The sequence below is a fragment of the Dreissena polymorpha genome, chromosome 15 (assembly GCF_020536995.1).
Source record: "Dreissena polymorpha isolate Duluth1 chromosome 15, UMN_Dpol_1.0, whole genome shotgun sequence".
NCBI classification, from domain to species: domain Eukaryota; kingdom Metazoa; phylum Mollusca; class Bivalvia; order Myida; family Dreissenidae; genus Dreissena; species Dreissena polymorpha.
In genome coordinates this window covers 24,785,779-24,805,480 of record NC_068369.1, presented here as the reverse complement: position 1 = coordinate 24,805,480, position 19,702 = coordinate 24,785,779, and the positions used below count along the sequence as shown (strand labels likewise).

At 34.9% G+C, this 19,702-nt stretch overlaps 1 protein-coding gene across 2 annotated transcripts in view; it reads right to left on the bottom strand.

Moving 5' to 3' along the window:
* The window catches only part of LOC127859484 (endoplasmic reticulum membrane sensor NFE2L1-like), a 32,553-nt gene extending 12,851 nt beyond the window's left edge, over positions 1-19,702 (bottom strand). Inside the window, exons 1-2 of one of the 2 annotated variants that reach the window (XM_052396951.1) lie at positions 19,281-19,702; positions 8,878-9,009 (exon numbers count right to left, since the gene is read on the bottom strand). In XM_052396951.1, coding sequence (XP_052252911.1) covers positions 8,878-9,009; positions 19,281-19,334 — 186 coding nt within the window. In that variant the 5' untranslated portion in view covers positions 19,335-19,702. Of the gene's footprint in view, positions 1-8,877; positions 9,010-18,118; positions 19,009-19,280 lie in introns of those variants that run through there. The other variant, XM_052396950.1, reaches the window with a different exon arrangement.

Here is a 19,702-nt window from a genome sequence, read left to right as displayed (position 1 = left end):
TAGCAACCCCCAGCATAGAAACACCATGGTGTGAATGCTGATTAAATCAATAAGTTGCCAATAAATCGCTGATAAGGTGTCAAAAAAACACTGGTGCACTTGAGTAGTAGAAGTGGGTTGTTAATTGGGGGCAATAAAGGGATTAGCGATGGTAAGTTTTATCCAGAAAGAGCTCGAAAAGCGAATTTTATTAGGAAATTATAGACCTTACATTGTTTTTATTTTTAACGAATGTCGGGACAAATCGTCTCATATCAGGGAAAAAGAGCCCAAAAGCTGGACTGTCCCGCCGAGATCGGGACGTCTGGCATGTATGTTATTGGGACAAATCTTCTGACCAAGTTTCACGAAGATAGGAAAATAAATGTGGTCTCTAGAGTGTTAACAAGGTTTTACTATAGCAATATAAGGAAAAATGCCCCACCCCCTAGCAGCCATGTTTTTCAACCAACCAGCATCATTTTTGAACTTGTCCAAGATATTATCGGGATGAATCTTCTGACCAAGTTTCATGAAGATCGGACAGTAAATGTGGCCTCTAGAGTGTTAACAAGATTTTACTATAGCCATATTAGGAAAAATGCCCCACCCCTTGGAAGCCATTTTTTTCAAGCAAACATAATTATGTGAAAAAAAATCTTACAGACATGAGGTCTGATAACTTTAAAAAATTACCAGACCTCACCAGATTTTACCAGATCTTGTTACTCTTTAACCAAACAATAGAAAATATCCTTTGTATAGTTTACTTAATTATAATGACTTTCACAATATTAAAAAATTCTAAATACAATCAAACAACAACTAAAATTCCACCTGTTCTATTAAAACATATGGTAAAACTTTTAATTGAAAGTGAAGCAAACTTTGTGATTGTTTAAAAACATTAGAAGTAATTTGATCGTTACAACTGCTGCTTCAACTGAATCAAATCTTGACACGGAACAGGCAATGGTCATGTGTTTCCTTAATTGCTTTCATTAATGATCAATACCAATTAAATATAATTCAACCAATCAAAACTTGTTGTTTATCCTATGTCACAAAACAATGTGCAATATTTGACTGGTTCTAAGAATCCAACTTGGAGTTTGTTACGTCTCCAGTAAAGACAGCAAGTTCGACTGGTTGATATATCTGTTTTACTTTAAAGTATAATAATCTTTCAATATCAAATAAACATAAACCAGTCCGTATTCTTTTTACATATATATTTATTCATAGTTTCGTTTTAATTTTAATACAAAAGAAATTGTTAACTATTGTGTTTTTTGTCAAACACTTGGTCAGAAAGTTATGGGAATAATACCAGACCTCAGCAAATTTTATTGGAAATGTCTGAGGCCCGATGTCTTTCGCATGGGTTGAATTAACTCAGCTTTTGTGGATCAGCAGTAATTTGACTAAAATGCATAGTATTTATCAATAATACATGTAGAACAAGAGATTGCTAAGCAATATTTCCCTATCTGTGAAACCATTGTCAGTATTTTTTTATTTTATATATTTGTTGCCATAGCAACCACAATTTTGGACGTAGTTACAAAATGAGTTGGGGTGCATATTCTCCATATTGCCATCTGTCCATGTTTCATGAAAAAATATGAAGAACTTTTATTATCGCAGGATCCAGAAAAGTGTGACAGACTGACAGACAGACTGACACACAGATCGCAAACCATAAGTCCCCTCCCGTTTCACCAGTAGGGGACAAAAACAGACTGTGATCACAGCCTGGGTGTGGCATGTCACATGTATTTATCAATAATGAACATGTGATGCCTGGCAACTGCTGACAGAAATTTATGATGATAATACCATTCATGCCAACAGACTGCAGTCTGATATGCATTAATTGGTTTGTCAATACTGTACAGATTGAAACAGTACAGGCATGCTTTAATAGGACATTCCTTCCACACCTCGCTCATTAAGCTTTTACATTAAAAAACAACAATAGAACATTAAATCGTAATACAATTCAACAACTGACCTAAATGTATGGTTTGGCATAGAATACACACCACCAATTTTATACTAGGCAACATCAAGATGTGAGATCTAAAATAACTTTTTTCAAGTTCAGCAAATGATAACAAAATTTGTTGAAGCATTAATTAGGGACTTTCAATCACCAAATTCAAGGACTTTTAAATGCTGAACATTCAATGATGGATTTGAATAAAATATTGTCAATGAGAATGGTTAAAAAGAATGTAAGATAACAAAATATATTAGCTCCCAGTGTTTTTCCTCACCACTTTGGGACTGGTGCGGGTACCGGTCAGTTTGGGAAAAATAGTGTCATTTGGTCGTTGAGTTAGGTCAGTATTGACCAGTGATATTTACAGTTATTGTATACACCTTCACATATAGACGGCATGTATTTGGAAGCCTAGGCGCTGATTGGCTGGTAAGATTACCAAGAATAATGGGATTGACAGCTGGCATCATGTCAGTTAAAAACAAATTTAATAGAGAATGCTGTAAATGGTGACACATGAAATGGCAAAAACAATGTGAATCTTTGATGTTGGGAAAGTTGGGTAATTGTTTGTGGGGTGAATGATTTGAGCCTGTGATTGTTAAAGCAAAACCAAAGTATTGGCAATGCAGATTTATTTGTTCCGTGAATTGGGATTTTTAATGAGAATAGGGATTATTTGTATCTTTCAATTAGGACAGATGTTTACATTTGGAATGTTGCCTACTTTATTTAGAGGAAAAACTCTGGCTCCATTTACCAAAACATCAATACTTTTAAATAAGACAATAACAACTAGAAATAAATAACTGACCTAAGTTTAACAACATGAAACACAGGGTAGGTACAAACACAATTACATGTTTCATAACAAATGCTGGAAATATTCATACTTTCATACGCTATAAGTATTACACAAAAGCAGATCACATTACTTAACCATTTTTGTAAGGTAAAGGATGATGTAATGATTTTTTAGTAAAACCAGTTTAACAGACTTTTTAACTAGATAAACCCTGACTAAATATTCAGAAAAGTATAGTCACTTCATAATTAGAGCTAATCATATTAAAAGTAAAAAAAGTAAAAGGCTTTAAATTGAATGCCACATCCCAACTTTTTCTCCCTAAAAACTATGACAAGAATCTCAAAACAGTTTAATGCCTGTTGTGGAGGTTGGATAAACCAATGAACAAACAAGATGTGTTTGTGAAACACAATGTCCCCCTATATGACGTTTGACCTTGAAGGATGACCTTGACCTTGTGAAGGATGACCTTGACCTTTCACACTCAATATGTGCAGCTCCATGAGATACACATGCATGCCAAATATCAAGTTGCTATCTTCAATATTGCAAAAGTATTTATAAAATAAGCGATTTGGGCCACATATATTTGACCTCTGACCTTGAAGGATGACCTTGACCTTTCACCACTCAAAATGTGCAGCTTCATGAGATGCACATGCATGCCAAATATCAAGTTGCTATCTTCAATATTGCAAAAGTATTTATAAAACAAGGGCTGTTTGTAAAACATGCATGCCCCCCATATGGGCTGTCCGTTGTAGTGGCAGCCATTGTGTGAATACGATTTTTGTCACTGTGACCTTGACCTTTGACCTAGTGACCTGAAAATCAATAGGGGTCATCTGCGAGTCACGATCAATGTACCTATGAAGTGTCATAATCCTAGGCAAAACCGTTCTTGAGTTATCATCCGAAAATCATTTTACTATTTCGGGTCACCGTGACCTTGACCTTTGACCTAGTGACCTCAAAATCAATAGGGGTCATCTGCAAGTCATGATCAATCTACCCATGAAGTTTCATGATCCTAGGCGTATGCGTTCTTGAGTTATCATTCAAAAACCATTTTACTATTTCTGGTCACCGTGACCTTGACCTTTGACCTAGTGACCTCAAAATCAATAGGGGTCATCTACGAGTCATGATCAATGTACCTATGAAGTTTCATGATACTAGGCCCAAGCGTTCTTGAATTATCGTCTGACAACCACCTGGTGGACGGACCGACAGACCGACCGACAGACCGACATGAGCAAAGCAATATACCCCCTCTTCTTCGAAGGGGGGCATAATAAGCGATTTGGGCCACATATATTTGACCTCTGACCTTGAAGGATGACCTTGACCTTGACCTTTCACCACTCAAAATGTGCAGCTCCATGAGATACACATGCATGCCAAATATCAAGTTGCTATCTACAATATTGCAAAAGTATTCATAAAATGAGCGATTTTGGCCACATATATTTGACCTCTGACCTTGAAGGATGACCTTGACCTTGACCTTTCACCACTCAAAATGTGCAGCTTCATGAGATACACATGCATGCCAAATATGAAGTTGCTATCTTCAATATAGCAAAAGTTATTGCAAAATGTTAAAGTTGGCGCAAACAGATGAAACGTACAGACCAACGTACAGACCAACAGACAGGGCAAAAACAATATGTCCCCCACTACTATAGTGGGGGACATAAAAATGCAAATTCAAACCTCATTTGAATATATCATGTGAATTACTTCAATGGCAGAGCACATGTTGTGGCTTAAACAACAAGGACACATTGTGTGTACAGGGTTTTTTTTCCACTTTTTGGGAAGATAGCCCATGGCTTTGGAATTGGGAATTTTATCGGCATTTTCATGAAATTGGGAAAATAAATTCGTTAGCCTTTTTTTCCACACGAAAAGTCCACTGATTAGGGAAATACTAAATTTGATATAACTCTTTACAATCATTCAAATTAAAAGAAAAAAATCATATAATACTTTGTTAGATGTAATTGAATTACAATTGAGATAAAATACACATAAGACTTCTTTCTATAAAAAAAAAAAAAAAAAAAAAAAAAAATTTTTTTTTTTTTTTTTTTGGAAATTGGGAATTTTTTGCCAAATTTTGGGAAAAAAGTATACTTTTTGGGATTGGGAACATAGCCGAATTTCGGCTATAAAATCGGGCAAAAAAAAACCCTGGTGTACTTTAATGAGGTTCAATAGCTGGAAAATTCCAGCTAAACCACTATTAATAATGACGAATTATTCATACTTGAATGCTGTCAATGTTAAATTGAGCAAAGCAATGACTGTTTTATCGACAACTGTATTTTTATTTTAATTATTAAGTAAGGTTGACAATTATATGGAAAGGCATGACACTAGCAACTAGTATTGCACTTGCCAGCAATGCTACAGTGTATCATGATGCAAAAAAGCTTTCTTCATTAAAGAGAAAGTTGAACTTTGATCAGATAACAATTGTTAATCTTAATGACCGTGTTCTTGAAAATTCAACTTTCTAAGAAATTAATTAACAAACACTCACTAACAATGTCTTACTTAGTTTACTGTCTCGGTATGCGATAAATATAGACGTATTATATATAAAATTATACAGCATATGTAGAAGGAAGAAGCCATTCAAACAAAATGTACATGTAGTTTTAGATTAAATGTAATGATCTCTTTTGATAGATAAGCTGCTTTGATTGTATTCATTATTAAATGGAAGACTAATTGCACAGGACCTTACAACCTTTTAATCAAGTAATCAGCCACCACGGGGACATTTTTTTATGATGTAATCTCAACTAGATTTAAGTTGTCAAGATATATTCTTATGAAATTGTTCTCCATCAGATATGACAATAGGTTAAGAATACAGTGGCATAATTTCTTAATGAATATAATAGAAGAACAGGTAATTCGGAAGCTGTTCCAAGTATTGGACAATAGAACAAGATATGTTATATATGTAAAGTCAGATAAGGTTACTGTAAGACTGGCACAAAATGGAACTTCAAAGATTAATTCGACTTAAACTCTTCATGAAAGAAAAATGTAACTTGATGAATTTATGACTGATAAAACTACTTATTATTGATCACAAACTGATCTTGATTACAAGAATGTTATGTAAAATGCTGCATTCGAATTAAAAAAAATATGCCTTACTTATTTTGTGTTCTACATACAAATGTATGTCATTATTTCATAATATGTTTTGTTGGAATCTTAACTGATTTCAACATTTATTACAAAATCAATGAAACTTGCATACCATATCATGAATTTCATACATTATCTACATAATTACTGTTATACTTATTGGATAAACAATACACAATCTTGAATTTCATTGAGTTGGCTTAGTCCCTACATTGTCAAAACATCAGCAACAAGAAACCGTCGAAGATGGGTGATGCTCCTCAAAGGTTTTTTTGTCACAATATTGCACTATACATGTATATCCAGATAAAAGGAAACGTCTTGAGGGCACAGTTGTTGGGGGCACAAGAATTTTTTAATAGAAAATTTCAAAGGGCCAAAACTCTGTGAAAAATCATCCAACCAGAACCCGCTGATAATATGCACATCTACTCTTGGTAGTGAAGCTTCCCATAAAGTTTCATTGAATTCCAGTCATTAGTTGCTGAGAAATAGCCCGGACAAGAATTGCACTATATGTACAGTTAATGGAAAATTTCAAAGGGCCATAACTGTGAGAAAAATCATCCGACCAAAACCCGCTGATAATATGCACATCTACTCTTGGTAGTGAAGCTTCCCATAAAGTTTCATTGAATTCCGGTCATTAGTTGCTGAGAAATAGTCCAGACAAGAATTGCACTATATGTACAGTTAATGGTAAATTTCAAAGGGCCACAACTCCCTGAAAAATCATCCGACCACAACTTGCTGATAATATGCACATTTCCTCTTGGTAGTGAAGCTTCCCATAAAGTTTCATTGAATTCCGGTCATTAGTTGCTGAGAAATACCCCGGACAAGAATTGCACTATATGTACAGTTAATGGAAAATTTCAAAGGGCCATAACTCTGAGAAAAATCATCAGACCAGAACCCGCTGATAATATGCACAACTCCTCTTGGTAGTGAAGCTTCCCATAAAGTTTCATTGAATTCCGGTCATTAGTTGCTGAGAAATAGACCGGACAAAAATTGTGCATGGACGGACACACGGACGGACACACGGACGGACAGACGAAGCGGTGACTATATGCTCTCCCCAAAATAAATTTTGGGGGAGCATAAAAATTGAAATTGTAGTGTGTTTTTTTACTTCTGTCAGAAGACATGTAATGCAAACTCATAAGTAGAAATGTATGTATAAAACATGTGCCACTTGAATGGACCGGTCAATAATACATTTCAGTGAAAGTATTAGCACAAGGTTGCTTTCACTAACCTTTTTGCTAGCACAAGGTTGCCTTCACAAATTTATTCATACATGGTTGCTTTGACCAATCTTTTTTTCTAGTACATGGTTGCTTAAACCAATCTCATGTTTGCTTAACCCCTAGCTGTTTTTGCTAGCACAGGGTTGCTTCAATCAATATATTTGCTAGTATGTGGTAGCTTCAACCAATCTATTTACTAGTAAGTCGTAGCTTTAACCTATCTATTTACTTGCACATGTTTTGCTTTAACCTATTTATTTAATAGCATACATTTGCTTTAACCAATTTACTTACTAGAACATGGTTTCTTATCCAATCTATTTACTAGCCCATGGTAGCTTAAATATATCTAATTTACTAGCCCATGGTAACTTAAATATATCTAATTTACTAGCCTATGGTTGCTTAAACATACAGTCAATCTTGTATTTAGAGACCACTAAAGAGAGTAACCAAAAGTGGTCTCTAAATAAAATGGTCTCTAAATTAAAAAAGCCATTTGGGATAAATGCGGACCTTTTATTTTAAATCCAGATGCAGGATTATCTCATTTTGACACAATGATGTCAGCTTGTGTAATCAAATGTATCTAAATATAAATAAATGAATAAAAGAAAGTTTTACTTAAAATTAGTTTGATTTGTTCTCTTTAATTCTAAATACAATGTAAATGGTTTGCACTGCAGAGAATGGGTTTTTCCGACTCCAAACTCATTCGCGATAAATTTACATGCACTTTTACTCTTGGACACTTCCAATACCTGAATTTTCTCATTTAACGTTAACACATTCCGTTTTGACATTTTAATTTCTGCATTTAAGCTTATATTATATATATATATATATATATATCTTACTCGATTATGGTACATAGGGAAATCAATAAAACACCTCGATTGAAAACTAAATAAACAGACCTGATTGGAAAATTTATATACTAACACAAACTTGTTAGCATAATAACAATTACAATTTTTTAATGAACGGATTTCGACACATATGACAGATTAATAGTTTATAAGTTTATTTTTTACACCTCTCGAGAACACTGTGAAAATATTTGACGCATCGACGCATTGTTTCTGCAATAAAATCAGCGATCAAATATGTCACTTAACGTCCCAGATAATAAACTCTTTTATCCGTAGACTGTTGGCAATACATCACTGTATTATTCAACACCACAAATTAATATGCAGTAAGCATTATCACTGGTAAGAACCGGTTATTGAGACAAAGGAAAATGGCTGGTGTGAAATCAAAACAAAGATGTAATCATCATATTATCGGCTTAGATAAACAATTAACACTGATTTGTACCTGAATGGTCAACAGATTTACTACTTTTACCGCAAAGCGGTCGCTTACCGGTAATTCAAGATTTGGACATCAAAATACACTAAAATCAGCGGTCGCTGGTCGCGTAAGACAAAAGTCGCTTAATACAATATGAAAATGTAGTAAAAACGCTCTGGCGGGATTCAAAGTGGTCGCATAAGACAAAGGTCGCTTAATTCATGTGGTCGCAAGCACAAGATTGACTGTATCTAATTACTTCAAATTTTTGGGCAAACAATCTTGGGGAGCCAGATTGGTGTGGCGATAATATTCTGTGCTCGTCAACTGGTTAATTTACATAATAAGCATGATATTAAGCTAACCTTTTGCCTTTCTTTCTGCAGCTCAAGCTCCCGCTCTCTCTCGAGCTCCAGCCGCAGGTTGGGATCAAAGACATCTTTGCCGATACCAAGATCAATGTCCTGGCGCCATAACACTTCAATCAGATCCAGGTCCTGTCAAATAAAATGGGAAGCAAATTCACACAAATCCCTAACATATACACATGTATAGTCAGGGGACAAAAATTCCACTCGTCCGCTCGTTTTGACGAGTAAAATCTTGAAAGGACGAGTGAATTTCCCTAAGGCTCTCGTCCTACAGGACGAGTGCAAAAAAGGTGTAGTTAAAATGTGTATTTTCTGACCAGTAAGACCATTTTTCATTACATAAAATCATTGTCTTAAAGCATATCTATTCCAAAAGTAGAATGTGAATGAACCGGAAATTGTAATTGTAAATTTCACACAGCAGGTGCGCATTGTTATGCGAGACTGTGTCCTAAGTAAATATTGGCTTTTTGGTGTAAACTTTGCGCGCCCATGTTGACCGGGAACCATCTGACTGCGTTTACTGTAAGTATTGATTTTTAAAGAATTATTCAACAGTGAAGTATAGCTTTAAACCAGTCAGAATTTCTTCTGAAAAATGTCTGGCATACGAGTGTTCCTTAAAGGGGGCGGGGACAATGTTCAAACGTCGGAAAAGGAAAGCACGCGTGCATTAGAAAAAAGGAAAACTGCTTAACATTTCTTTCGTGATCAGCTGGCATGAATCACTGAGTAAGCAGCATTTTAGCAGTGATATAGGAAACTTTATTAGTCATATCAGCCCTTTGCAATCTACATTTAACATATATTTGAAGGACGAGTGCATGTGTTTGCAGGACGAGTGAACATTTTCATGCACTTGTCCTGCAGGACGAGTGCAGTTTATAAATATTTTTGTCCCCTGATAGTATATGTTTAACTTCTTACATGTTTATAAAACTAATTTTTTGGGGGGGAAAAACTTCATAATGCAGACAACTTTTAACAGTATATGTTGAAAAAAAATGGGTGAACATTACAGTTCAGCTTGTTTTCATGCTCAATTGTAGAATAAAACATAACAAGCAACCATCAGAGACGGGTGATGCTCCCCAAAGTTTTTTTTGGTCACAATATTGCACTATATATTCAGATAAAACGAAACATCTTGAGGGCACAGTAGTTGGGGGGGGAAAAGAATTTTTTTTTATAGAAAATTTCAAAGGGCCATAACTCTGTCAAAAATCATCCAGGGCCCTCAATCCATTTTAGGGGAAGCGGATCGCTACTCTCATGAGAGTGAATTTTCACTGCGTTTCCCTTTTTGAGGGATTTTTTACTTACTCTCACTATTACATTTGTACATGTTTGCACTATATTCATTTTTTTTTTATGGGGGACTTCGGTCGAAATTCGGCCGCAGATTTGATAGATTGAGGGCCCTGTCCTCCAACCAGAACCACTGATAAAATGCGGCAGTGAAGCTTCCCATAAAGTTTCATTGAGTTCCGGTCATTAGTTTCTGAGAAATAGCCCGGACAAGAATTGCACTATATGTACAGTTAATGGAAAATTTCAAAATTTTCAAAGGGCCATAACTCTGTGAAAAATCATCCGACCAGAACCCGCTGATAATATGCACATCTCCTCTTGGTAGTGAAGCTTCCCATAAAGTTTCATTAAATTTCGGTAATTAGTTGCTGAGAAATAGCCCGGACAAAAATTGTTCACGGATGGACAGACAGACAGACACACAAACGGACAGACGAAGCGGCGACTATATGCTCTAGCATAAAAACTAGAGATGGGATGGGAGCAAATATTCTAGTGTTCACATATTCAGGAAACAGTTGCACATTCAAATCTGAAACTCCTATTTGAATACTCAATTTTTATCAAAATTATAGTCTTTAAAAAATTGTTTTTTGAATGATTGTCCTGTTTTTAGTCAATGTTTGAAACCAGCTGTCATCTACATGTATGATCTATTAACAAGATAAGATTATGTTTTGATAATTACAATACATCAGCCTATTGGTGTCATAGGTTAGTAAATTGCCTCTCTGTTCGCATCCTGAATATCAATGGAATCATATGATATTGACTTTGTTATTTGTAGGTGTAAAGGTTCCTTTGTAGAAGTAGTAATATTAACTACACATCGATTGTGGCAAAGACACCATATTTTGTTGTTAAGCATAAACAAAGATTTTTAAAATGTGATTGAAACTTTGATACTGATGTAAAGACATCATAATAAAACGTGGAATAATTCGCTGTCTTTTTTGCGGAACAAACACCTAAGTTAATCCTAGAAGTACATGAGCAATTCAATTCTAACTCAACACTTGTGTTTTTTACATTAATATTTGGACAGGCATTCTGGATTTCACTATATTAAATGCGTGGGTATAACACAAGTTTGATTCAATTACATGGAACTAAGCAAACATTTTAATGGCATACTATTCTTTGGAAAGGTTAAATGAAATTTGATTTTGTGGGTTTATACAAAGAATAATGGAATAAACTTGAAAAAGATAAATGAGCAATATTTCAGGATTCTTTTCCCATGTCAAATAAAATCAATTGTGCTTTGTTGTTTGGTCAAAGGATTCTACAGGTTTACTGTCAAGAAAATAAGAGTAAACAAGAGATGTGTTTGTCAGAATCACAATGCCCCATATTGCGCCGCTTTGATGCCATATATTTGACCTTTGACCTTGAAGGATGACCTTGACCTTTCACCACTCAAAATGTGCAGCTCCATGAGATACACATGCATGCCAAATATCAAGTTGCTATATTCAATAATGCAAAAGTTATTGCAAAACTTTAACCAAGGTTAAACTTAAAGTTTTGGGACACACACAATGAATGAATGACAGACAGGCCAAAAACAATATGCCCCCGATATTTCGATCCAGGGGCATAAAAAAACATTAAATACTTAAGTTTAAGTCTCATGTTTGAGATACACTGACTGTACATTAAAATCAACATTTTGTTACTGAGTAAGTCAATAAATTCATAAATGCCTCAAATGGTTTATTAAAAACTTTGTAAATGAATTATGCCTGGGTCTCAGTTTGTGTTACCAAGATAATTCAAACAGAACATGCAATAGTGACTCACAAGTTAGTTTTCAATGACACACTTGAAAACCCGTATTCAATCTTTCAATGCTTTTTAACAAGCCATACTGCGGTTAATCTTCAAAACGCAATTTCAAAATGGGCGTGTTTTCACCAAGCCACAAGCTTTGTGATATACAAGGGCCTTTTGAGAGATAAAATCTATCTGAAACTTCTGCAAAGATAAACATGTACGCTTTAATACTTAAACAACTGCAGCTGAAAGGCTTGTTAAAACATCCAATAAACTTACTTGTGCTATTCAATGAGGTTGAGTAAGTTGGGTAACACAATTCAAACTTTAACAAGAAGAACTATTTATATTAAATGTAAACCACTTGAAGCAGTGTAAACTGTTACTGCTCTTTGTCAGAGAAAGTTTAAAGAATTTTAGCTAGAGACTATGACAACATTAGCCAGTAAACAGATCCTTTAATAAATTAACATCTTTTCTTTTTTCTGTATGGACTATAGGCATACAATTGTACATGATCATTGCAGACCAAATTTTCTGATCAGAAATTGAATGCATTCTTTGACAATGTGTTACACATGCCTTCATACCACACTTAGGAAATGGTGCGTAAAACATAAAGCTATATAAGTACCTTTGATTTATGATTCCCCTTATTTTTGTTCTCCTAATCATTTGATATGTGATAAATTATATCACCTTAATTATTATAAACAAGAGCACCGCCTTGCGGGTGCAGACCGCTCATCTATTTTCTTTTCAAAGGTGAAGGGACTCTCATTTTCAATCACAAAGGAGGGAGGGGTGGAGTGAAGAGGGGTTTATAGTGTGGGGTTGTGGACATTTATTACATTATCTTCCAAAAAAGCGAAAAAAAAAAAAGAAAAAAAAAATAGGGGGCGGGGGGAGGGGGGGGGTGGCGGGGGCGATGGGGGGTATTTTTGGGTGCGATGGTTGGACGGTATTTCAAACATAACCGTTTTTTAAAAAAAATGGGTGGGGGGGTTATTTTGTGATGGGAGTGGTGGTAATTTGTGAGATGAGATTAAAAAAAAATAAAAAATAAATAAATAAATCAAAAAAAAATATTGGGGGGGGGGGGGTGGGGTGGAGGGGTGGGGTGGAGGTATAGTGTGAGGGTGTGGTGGTCATTTGTGAGATGATCTTATGTAAAAAAAAAATGGTATGTCAGGTAAGAGAAGTATCAATCAAATCTAATCATAAATAAAAAAGTTATGGCAATTTTAGCAAAATTTAATAATTTGACCTTGAGAGTCAAGGTCATTCAAAGGTCAAGGTAAAATTCAACTTGCCAGGTACAGTAACCTCATGATAGCATGAAAGTATTTGAAGTTTGAAAGCAATAGCCTTGATACTTAAGAAGTAAAGTGGAAGTCAAAAAAGGGCCATAATTCCGTAACAATGACAACCAGAGTTATGCAACTTGTCCTTTTACTGTACCCTTAGTTTGTGAGTGTTCCAAGTATGAAAGCAATATCTATGATACTTTAAGGGTAGAGTGGACCAAAACATAAATCTTAACCAAATTTTCAATTTTCTAAGTATAAAGAGCCCATAATTCCGTCCAAATGCCAGTCAGAGTTACATAACTTTGCCTGCACGGTCCCCTTATGATAGTTCATAAGTGTTGCAAGTATGAAAGCAATAGCTTTGATACTGTAGGAATAAAGTGGACCTAAACACAAAACTTAATCAAATTTTCAATTTTCTAAGTATAAAAAGGGCACATAATTCTGTCAAAATGCCAGTCAGAGTTAAATTACTTTGCCTGCACAGTCCCCTTATGATAGTTAGTAAGTGTTGCAAGTATGAAAGCAATAGCTTTGATGCTTAAGGAATAAAATGGACCTAAACACAAAACTTAACCAAAATTTTCAATTTTCTAAGTATAAAAAGGGCACATAATTCTGTCAAAATGCACGCCAGAGTTATCTAACTTTGCCTGCCCAGTCCCCTCATGATAGTAAGTAAGTGTACCAAGTTTGAATGCAATAGCATTGATACTTACTGAGAAAAATGGACCTAAACGCAAAACTTAACCAAAATTTTCAATTTTCTAAGTATAAAAAGGGCACATAATTCTGTCAAAATGCACGCCAGAGTTATCTAACTTTGCCTGCCCAGTCCCCTCATGATAGTAAGTAAGTGTACCAAGTTTGAATGCAATAGCATTGATACTTTCTGAGAAAAGTGGACCTAAACGCAAAACTTAACCGGACGCCAACGCCGACGCCAAGGTGATGACAATAGCTCATAATTTTTTTTCAAAAAATAGATGAGCTAAAAAGGATGCTTTGTCTATTTGCATTTTTTCTAAATAAGCTCAAGATTTTTATTCACCTTTAGAACATTTTAGGCTGGCATCCTGCTGCATTTTGTGATTAAATATATAAGCCCATATAAAACTATGAAAATCAACGAATATTTTGTACAATATTTTTTTTTAAAGTTAGCACATAAAAAATCAATGTTTCTTATAGCAATAGCTAAATTTTCAAGGCTAGATGTGGTCTAGCTTAATGCATGTTTTTATTTGTTTGTATCACAATATATTGCATGTTAATTTCCCGCCAAGATATCCAAATATTTTCAAGCGAATGCGAGATTGAAGGGCTGCAACGGGTACCCGAAATATCCGATGATATAGGATCCAACTTCAGATTCGCTGGTACGGATCCACCCCTGGAAATTTCGGTTCCGAATATTTATTTTCATAGTTGTATGTAACCTAGCGCTGTTTTCCCGAGTATTGTTTTTATGCAGACTGGTTCTGTTTAAAAGATAAAAGATATGTATAATAGTCGATATTTATTGATGTGTGACAGTCAAATAGCAGATCATTCGAGATCCTTCGGCTTTTATTGCCTTAGAGTGTCATTGGACATTCCATAAAGCAAAACTAATTCAAAATCATGGAGGATTTACACATGACAAATGCAATTCCTAATGGCAATAAGTAAGTTTTCAATCCTTATTGTCTTCCTGAGTTGTATTAAAAACAACGGTAGTGGATCCAGTGTGGCTGGAAAGTTATTTAGGTAAATTTTGCATAATTTCGCGACTTGTCAAATTGTGTTCCTGCATCATGTATTGTCTTGAAAGCATCTTTTGTCATATACTAAGTTAAAATGCTATCTTGTGGTGCAAGGAACCTCAATTCCCAGTGAGAGAATCTACTCCACAGCAGGAGACCTTGTCAGTGCTCATAGGGCTTGCCTGGACCAGGACAATGTTGATATGTTAATTTTTGTGAAAACAAACATCAAACTGCATGAACAGTGAAAAGTGTATGTTAACAAGCAAACTATTAAGTGAATAAGTGTTGAGGTTTCATTTTATTCTGACACTGCTACAATGTTAAACGAGAACTTTTTTTTGTTAATAAATGTAAAATGTTTTTTAGTCAAATTATACGTCTAAAACATTGATTTCTTTAATTTGGACAGAATTTCTTATTTTCTGTTAGTCTTATGTGAGGGATCCGGATCTGAAAAAAAATCCGAAGAAACCTTATTTGGATTCGGATCCGAACAAAGTTTTTGGATTCGTTGCAGCCCTACGAGATTGGCTTCGGGCAGCTTCGGAAGCACTACGTAGTTTTCATGAATACATCATTGTTATGACGGTGCCCAAAACCAGTCTTGCTTTCACTTGTAAATGTTCGGATATCTGGCAGGAAATAAACATGGAATAAATTGTTGCACACAAAGTACAACAAGCATATTGTATCCCTTTAAATCTATGTTACCCTACCACATCTAGCATTGAATTTTGCTTTTGCTAAAAGGAAAACTGATTTTTATGGGTTTACTTTATTTTACGAATTGTTTTGCAAAATATTCATTGATTTTGAGTATTTATGTCACTTAATTATAAATATTTATATTAAAGGATGCTTTGACCATTTTTATTTTAAGCAAATCAGCTCCTGCGGAGTATAAGACTTATTATATTATTAGAATCCTTACTATAAATGGTAGAGTGCTAAACATACATTTATCATAGCTTATGAAGGTTGCAATTTGTTTCATTCAATTAAAATTTAAAGTTGAAATAATGTTACTGAAGCATGTATCCCCATAATCAGTTTGATAAGTGCAGAATTGTTTTATTACCTTTGATGATATTGTATAAAGAAGCACTAAATCAGTGATTTTTATTTTTCACCCAATCGGGAACAGGTCCCGTACCCATGCCATTGGGAATTTTTCGCGTTGGGAAAAAAACGAGTTGCGAAATCTTCCAAATGGAAAAAATCAAGTTGTTAATTGTACGAATTGAAGAATGGTATTTTAATTACTTTGTTTAACTTTTGTCAGCTTTAAATGACACAGTAGCAACATTAACTTTTATTCACAATCTTGCACAAACAACAACATGCTTTCGGACAGTGTATTTTTTCAGTTTTGGGGGAAAGGGGTCGGGTCCCATGAGGGTGGGAAATTTGCGCGTTAAAGCAGTGTTCTCCGGAAGCACCGGCAGTCGGCGATTTCACTGGTTACATTCTATCTAGAAGCTGGCTACTTTCCCCAAAATATCAATTGAAATGGTGCAAATACACCAGTTTTATTGCTTAGTCGCCGGCTACTTTGAAAATATAACTGGCTTCTGAAATTTTTCTGGAGAACACTGGTTAAAGGGGAAATTTCAATGCTTAGCAAGTAACAGTACAAAATCAAGTTTTGACACTAAAATTCAAAATACATAGAAAACAAAATTATTTTACGTACGGTTTGCAGTAGATGTCGTAAGCGAAAGTCATGATAGTGAACTACGTATGGTTTGCAGTAACGGAGTAAAGGCTAAAAAAAAGTTAACACGCGAATGCAGCAGTTCAGGACAATTATAGTAAATAAATTTGTAAAGAAATATGTATTTAAATGAGGTATTGATTAAAATTGAATTATACTTCCCAGAGGGGAATTTTTCAAATATTTGGGGGAAAAATATATACACTAGAGATAGGGGAATGGGGCCGAATAAAGCCGAATATTTCATCAAAAAAAAAACACTGTCGGAACACAGATTGTTACAGACATAGTTCTATGCTTTTATCTGCTTTAAATATATCAAGAATGGTGTCTTTCTAGGCTGATGAGAGTCCAGACACCCCCAGGCTGCATAGCCTTATCACTAGACAACTGTCATCTTTGGCAATTTTTGTTGCAGTGTACTGAGAGGAATACGTGGACCAAACAGACGCCAAACTTTTTTTTTCTGTAATACTTACTATTATGACACATGGCAAATATTGCAGAAAATTCAGACTGGTTTATATTTCGCAATAACATACACGTATTTAATGTGCAAATGTAACTTAAATGTTTAAACCAGTCTATGATTGAGTAGTCAAATTGGCAGCAAGTTAAAAAGGTCTCGAAATACGTCAAGTTGGCTGTTTTCTGGGATTGTTTACTCGATTTTGATTGGGATTTTTTGTATTATTTTCGGAAATTGGGGCGGGTCCGGTTGATTTTGGGAATGTGTCCGTAGGTCATTGGGAACGTGTCCGATTACTGGACCAGTCCAAAGAAGGAAAAAAACACTGACTAAATGCATAACGGATCTTTCATTTGAGGAAGCTGGGGAGTATATTACTCCCAGTTTATGTCACAGGACTTCCAGAACAGATTCATGGAAGTTTCACAGTGTTAGGATGAACTTTTTTTTCAAGTGATTTTCTAAAGTTCTTAGTGACTGTTATTCTTATTGACAAAAAAGTTGCCTCAACTAAACAATTAATGCATACTTTTGGACTGGTATTTAGTAATGGATCATTATCAACTGCTTTTTGTTGCATAATAGTGCTTAAACAAATTACAATACAAGTCAAAACTAGTTTTCTTTTTTGGCGAAAATATGCAGTGTACAACTAAGGTGGACATGGATTCCAGTTTAAGTGAGTTATATTCAACCAACCATGCAGTCTAATTATGCATCTTCTGTCACATTCAGTGAACTGTTTGCCATATTTTCAATTGTTTCACTATGCTTTATATAATAAAATTAAAATGACATTTTTGGTAATGAAAACAATATGATTATATATCACAATTAAATGGCGCTTAAAATTTCTACACACAAGTGACATTGTTTTGTTTTACTTGTTGAAGACTGCTTCTTGTACCTCTCTTGTTGGATCAGATCCTTGCCGATTTTGAAGTAAAGGGGCCAAATCATGAAAACTTTCCTCCAGTACAGAGAGTAAGTGTTGGCTTTCTTCATGAAGATGATCTATTGCCTGAGAGTCTATTTGCAAGGCTTGTACATTATTATTTTCATCTTCATTATCAGTATTTTCATTGTCATTTGGCTCCTGTGGCTGTGAAAAGAAGTTGGATGTTTCCGCCACAAGCAAATATGTTGGAACATGAAGCTCATCTCTTCGAATGGATGAACTTCTAAATGATGTTAAATCCCTGTAGAATGCTCTTCCAAAAACACGATCTGGATCAATATTCTTCCTGTAGATTTCTGGTGAGCCCAAATGGGTGTTGAATGAAAAATGAAAGTTTGTTTGGGCATATGCAGCCGTCTGTCCTTGTATAATTTCTTGAACTTCTGGATAGTTGACATAATTGACATTTAAATAATTATTTAAATCAGTACGTAGAAGACTCAGAACTATGGCAATCTGAATCAAACCGTCTGTGAAATATTGTTTCAACATTCTAAATGTATTTGGAATTCGAGCAAGTCACGAAAATCGCTTACTTTCGTTTTCAGCAAATAGAATGTTCTATAATAATCTCCCTTGTGTAATCACCACTCTAAAAATAGTCGAACACAAAGCGCGTCCCAGCTTTAGGAAAACTAAAACGTTTTCAAAATTGACAGCCCAAACGTGCTGAACATACGGACATTTATGTTCAAAAAAATGTTATGTGACATGTCCTTATGAAAGTTAAGTACGGTATACAAAATAATCTATCGAAAAGTCAAAGTCTTAGCTTCATGTACTGTTTCCGTCTGTCTCCAATGTGAATCAGCGCAATTGAATTTGACGTCATACTGCGCAAGCGCACTCGGTATTGCACAGGTTATAACTTCCGGATGCAGGTGGTTAATGACCCATTTTGATAGTAATTAACGACAATTTTATATTGCTCAAAAACATGACTTTACACTATCAAAAGAGCACATTTTCAGTATATAAAACGTACTTATTTGTTTCAATATTATATGGACAACTGTCATCTTTCCATAGTCGTCAACTACTGTCCAGACATTGTATATATGATAACTTATATAGGTAAATATATAGGCAAATAAAAGTAAGATAAACATACCTGAGGCACAACGTGATTATTGTGTTGAGAAATATTGTGCTCTAATTCCATCATTTTGACGGTTTATTCCGATAATGCATTGAAAAATACGAGAGTGCTCACAACTAGAAATGTATCACTAAAAGCAGTGTATTTACACAAACTTAAAATTAAATCAGTACACTAATAACACAGCACTAAAGTTTAAATGTGAAAGTTATCCTTTAAAACTGATATATCCAATAGCACAAATAATCACAGGCATGTTTTTTCATTTGTAAGTCCCGTGTATTAAAGCACACTTCAGACTTGAAGAACAGTTGGTACTTAACCATAAAATACAGCTCGATCCAAACCGAATATTGGTATATTGGAGTTTAACTACCAACTACATTTGTCGACTGTCATTCAAGTGAGTTGGTAAACCTACCTTCGCAGGTCAC